The sequence below is a fragment of the Bos mutus genome, chromosome 18 (assembly GCF_027580195.1).
Source record: "Bos mutus isolate GX-2022 chromosome 18, NWIPB_WYAK_1.1, whole genome shotgun sequence".
Lineage (NCBI taxonomy): Eukaryota > Metazoa > Chordata > Mammalia > Artiodactyla > Bovidae > Bos > Bos mutus.
Window position 1 is genome coordinate 5,857,508 of NC_091634.1, and position 5,103 is coordinate 5,862,610.

Sequence of the window (5,103 nt, forward strand, 5' to 3'; positions counted from 1 at the left end):
AGCTTCCTTGGCCCTCACGTTCTCTCTGCATTTGCCAAGATCCAGCCACCAGCTCTCAGAATGTTCCTCATGCTGATGGCTCTTCAGATCTTGGCTGTAGGTAAGACAGTGGGTGGGGGTGGAGCTGGACTCTGAGAAGAGTCGGGGAGATGGGGAAGGGCCCTGGGGACCTGAGATGCTCACCTGGCAAGAAGGGGTGGGGGTAGTCTGGGGACCATGGTTGAGGAGCGTGCTAGAGGAAGGCCCAGGTTCTAAGTGGTGGAGGTGTTGGAGTATTGCAGGGTCCAGAGACTTGTAGGAGATAGTGAAGAGTCACATGACTGAGCAACTGAACAACAACATCAAGAGATAGTGAGAAATCAAGGGAGGAATCGAGCAAAACAATCAGGTCTTGACTGAGTCGTATGAGAAAGTACCAGCAGGACACTTGCTGACTGCGTTGTTGTCTAGTCGCTCAGTCGTGTCCGCCTCTTTGCAACCCCATGGACTGTAGCCCACCAGGCTCCTCTGTCCATGGGATTTCCCAGGCAAGAATACTAGACTGGGTTGCCATTTCATCCTCCAGGGGATCTTCCCAACCCAGGGATCGAACCTTTGTCTCCTAAATGGTAGGCAGATTCTTTACCACTGAGTCACCTGGGAAGCCCTGTTGATTGTATTAGGGAAGAACTAAGTGACGGCAGAAATGATGATGGGGTGGTGGGCTCCTGGCTGGGGAGTGGTGTGGCATGCAGAGTGGGTGTAGGGAGCAAGGGGGCCCTGTGTGATCCTGGGGGACCACACACAGAGTGAGAAGTCTGGGGAAGGGACAGGGAGCTCCCTGAAGGTGTTGGAGGATTGCTGAGCGGAGCTGTGGCATGTTGCATAAAGTGATCGTAGAAAGCATGCGTGGGAAAGCAGAGTTAGGGGCGGTAGTGTCAGGACCGTGGATGAGGTGGTTCTGGGGCCTCATAATAGATGCTATGGGGTGCCTGGGGGTGAGGGGGCATCAGAAAACTCCCTGATTGTGTCTGGACAATATTGGGGGCACTGTTGGGCGTATCTCATACAGGGTGGGGTACGTAAAGATGGGTGGGTTAAGGATTAGGCAGCATAGCGGGGACTTGTGGGTTCCAGACATCCTAGAGAGTTAGGGGGAGGGTGGGAGAGCTTTTGTTTACCTGCTTCCCCCACTCTAGCTCACCCTTGCCTTCTCCTAGCCATGGCCCAGAACCAAGGGAATGAGAACAAGATAATCGGTGGCTACACATGCACCCAGGGCTCCCAACCGTGGCAGGCAGCCCTCCTGCAAGGCCCCCAGCGTCGTTTCCTCTGTGGAGGGTCCCTGCTGTCCGACCAGTGGGTCATCACCGCTGCTCACTGCGCCCGTCCGTGAGTGGTCCCTTCCTAATTCTTCTGCCAAGTGAATTCCAGAGTCTAGCCTGTGTACTACCCAGGGTACTAGCTGGATCCTAGTTTGGGGTCTAGATAAGAGCCTAGAACCACAGACCCAGAACATGGAAGCCAGCCATAAATCGACCAGCTGTTTAGAAACCATGATCATGTGCTCAATCGTTCAGTGGTGTCTGACTCTTCAGGTCTCAGTGGACTGTAATCTGACAGGCTGCTCTATCCATGGGATTTTTCTAGGCAGGAATACTGGGGCGGGTTGCCATTTCCTCATCCAGGAGATCTTCCCGATCCAGGGATCGAACCTGCATCTCATACACTGGCAGGTGGATTCTTTACCACTGAGCCACCTGGGAAGCTGGTTGGAACCCATATACCAGCTTAGAGTCCTGCACAGAATCTAGAACCTAACACAAAACCTGACATCCATCCAGAGGCCAAGCTCCACATAGAGACTAAGATTGGGAGTGGTGGTTGAATTCAGGACAGAGCTACCTTCACTCAGGACCCCCTCTCAGAACACTGCCTGGAATCCAGAGTCAGGTTCAGAGCCCACCATCCAGCCATGAAATCTGGAAACCTGCTTGTAGCTCAGAGCGTGGGATAAAGACAGAACCTGGAGCTTGTTCTAGATCCAACATTTAATCCAGAGTTTAGTCTATAGCTCTTCTTTGAGCAGCCTAGAACCCAGACCTCAACCTGCTCTCTCCATCCCAGAATGAAGACCATAATCTAAAGCTTCATAGAGAGCCCAGAGCCCTTCCCAGATTCTAGACCTAAACCTGGACCCCACACTAGAAGTCAAAGTCCAGACAAAAGCTCACCCAGTGCCCATGAACCAGATCTAATGCCATAAACTGAAGTTCAGTGTAGAACCGAGGCCCCAGAGTCTAGAACATAAAGCCCAGGATGGAACCAACACCTACAACCTGGGATCCTGACCATAGTCTGGAGCTCCTTCTAGAACCTAGAGCCCAACCTGAGGTTGAAGGCTCAGACCAGAATCTTGAACCAAGAATCTGGACTATCACCTGTAATTTGATCGAAAGCAGAACCCAACCTAATATCAAGAATACAGGCTGATGTTTAGAACCCTGAGTCCAGCTGGACCACAGAGCTCAAGCCACTGTCTACAACCCACGTCATAAACCAGAGCTTCATCAAGAACCCAGAACTCAACCTAGAAACTGGAGCGCACACCAGTATCTAGAAAGTATGCTAGCCTCTGGATTTAATCTAGAACGCAACTCCTAGCTTCGAGTCAAAAGTTTAGGATGTCTAGAGCCCAAAGGCCAGGCTGGAACTTCAGTGGAGCTTCCCTGGCGCCTACTCCAGAAGATCAATTTGATTTAGAGCCTAGAGCCATAGCTCAGAGCCTCACTTTAGAATACAGAGTATTGACCCAGGCGCATACCCTAGGGCAGAGCCAGCAAGCACAAACCTCAGAAGGCAGGGCACAGCCCACCAGGGGAAGGGGAGGATATAAGACTGGACCCAGAGAGAGTGTCCAGGCTGGGGGAAAGGGCCCAAGAATCCAGGAAACCCTCTGCCTGTGGTTAGAGGGAGGGTTGTGTGTGTGTGTGTGTGTGCGCGCGCGCTCAGCAGGGTCCAGCTCTTTGTGAGCCTGGACTGTAGCCCGCCAGGCCCCTGTGTCCATGGGGATTCTCCAGGCAAGAATACTGGAGTGGGTTGCCATGCCTTCCTCCAGGGGATCTTCCCAACCCAGGGATGGAACCCGCGTCTCTGGTGTCCCCTGCCTTGGCAGGGTGATTCGTTACCACTGAGCCACCTGGGAAGCCCAGGGGGAGAGTTAACCTGGAGGAAAACTCATCCCCAGGGGAGGGAGCGGGGTCTCCAGCTCACATCCTGAGCAGCACCACTCTTGGGGGTCGCGGGCCAGGATCCTTCGAGTTGCTCTGGGCAAGCACAACCTGAAGATCCCGGAGGCCACACAGCAGGTGCTGCGCGTGGTCCGTAAGGTGCCACACCCGCGGTACAACTCGCGGACCAACGACAACGACCTGATGCTGCTGCAGCTGGAGCGGCCCGCCCGGCTGGGGCCGAGGGTGCGGCCCATCTCCGTGGCCAGCTCCTGTGCCCGCGTGGGCTCCTCCTGCCTTGTGTCGGGCTGGGGCACCATCTCTAGTCCTGTTGGTGAGGGGCCCTGCATTGGGAACGAGGGGCTGGTGGCTGGACCCCTGGGTCTGTGGGAGGAGGGGCTGGGAGTCTGGACCCCTGGGTCTGAGTCGGGAGGGTCTGGGGGTCAGGACTCCCAGGTCTGGAGGAGGAGGGTCTGGGGGCCTGGATCCTGGGTGTGGGGGAGGAGGAGCTGGGGGTCTGGACCCCTGGGTCTGGGGGAGGAGGGGTTGGAGGCCTGGATCCTGGGTGTGGGGGAGAAGGGGCTGGGGCCTGGACCCCTGGGTCTGTGGGAGGAGGGGCTGGGAGCCTGGACCCCTGGGTCTGAGGGAGGAGGGGCTGGGGCCTGGACCCCTGGGTCTGTGGGAGGAGGGGCTGGGGGCCTGGACCCTGGGGTCTGAGGGAGGAGGGGCCCGGGGTCTGGATCCCTGGGTCTGCGGGAGAAGGGGCTGGGAGTCTGGACCCCTGGGTCTGTAGGAGGAGGGGATGGGGGCCTGGACCCCTGGGTCTGCGGGAGGAGGGGATGGAGGCCTGGACCCCTGGGTCTGCGGGAGGAGGGGCTGGGGGCTGGACCCCTGGGTCTGAGGGAGGAGGGGCTGGGGGTCAGGACTCCTGGGTCTGCAGGAGGAGGGTCTCAGGCCCTGAGTTCTGGGTCCTATTGGAGAGTAGACCTCATTTTAACACCTCAATGCTCCCCCAGCCAGGTACCCCAACTCTCTGCAATGCGTGAACATCAACATCTCCTCGGATCAGGAGTGTCGGCGGGCCTACTCTGGCGCCATAACCCCAGGCATGGTCTGTGCAGGGGTTCCCCAAGGTGGGAAGGACTCCTGTCAGGTGAGCCCCAGGGAGAAAGCCTGGTGAGGGGGCTTGTTCCAGGCTGGGACTTAGGTACAAGAGGACCTCAGGAGCAGGAAGATCAGGGGAGGCCCCCCTCCCACCCTCAGAGACCGAGAGAGGTTGTCACAGCCAGGCTGTCTCCTAGCTGCTCACCCTTGGGTATGGACCTAATCTTCCGGGCTTCAGTTTCCTCACCTGTCCCATGGGGGCAGCAGGACTGGGTGGCATGGGATGAGCTCGTCCATGGCAAGAGTGCAGAGCTCTAATTGCTGCTGTCACTGCCGTCTTTACATATGGGGCCCTAGAAAGCTGTGCTCAGGGTTTGGAGGTCTTAATCCATCCCTGAGCAATGGCTCCAGAGACACGCAGTGTGGAAACACACATGCAGTTTTCTAGATGCAGAGCTAAGATGAAGAGGAGCCCAAGAGTCACATGGGACAAGGGACCCCAAGCCCCAGGGGCTGAGATCTCCAGGGGTCTCAGCCCACCCCCCACATCTTTGCCTCTCGGGTTCCCCGTGGCCAGGGCTCTGGCTGTCGGTCCACGGATGTCTCCATCTCCATCTCCATCTCTCCCCATCAGGGTGACTCCGGGGGACCCCTGGTGTGTGGAGGGCAGCTCCAGGGCCTCGTGTCTTGGGGGATGGAGCACTGTGCCCAGCCTGGTTACCCCGGCGTCTACACCAACCTGTGCAAATATCACACCTGGATCCAGGGAACCATACGGAGAAGATCATAG

The 5,103-nt window shown here is 57.2% G+C and overlaps 1 protein-coding gene across 1 annotated transcript; it reads left to right on the forward strand.

Moving 5' to 3' along the window:
• The first annotated feature begins 60 nt into the window (after positions 1 to 60).
• Positions 61 to 5,103, forward strand: KLK14 (kallikrein related peptidase 14). The gene is made up of 5 exons (XM_005898439.1): positions 61 to 100; positions 1,200 to 1,371; positions 3,290 to 3,543; positions 4,226 to 4,362; positions 4,948 to 5,103. The coding sequence occupies exons 1-5, from the start codon at positions 61 to 63 to the stop codon at positions 5,101 to 5,103; spliced, it is 759 nt and encodes a 252-aa protein (XP_005898501.1).

What these genes read in the sequence shown, in the direction of transcription:
- KLK14 (XM_005898439.1), top strand. Translation starts at nt 61, where the DNA reads ATGTTCCTCATGCTGATGGCTCTTCAGATCTTGGCTGTAG. An exon ending in TCTTCAGATCTTGGCTGTAG is followed by an intron (nt 101 to 1,199) that starts GTAAGACAGTGG and finishes GCCTTCTCCTAG; the next exon opens with CCATGGCCCAGAACCAAGGG. An exon ending in CACCATCTCTAGTCCTGTTG is followed by an intron (nt 3,544 to 4,225) that starts GTGAGGGGCCCT and finishes ATGCTCCCCCAG; the next exon opens with CCAGGTACCCCAACTCTCTG.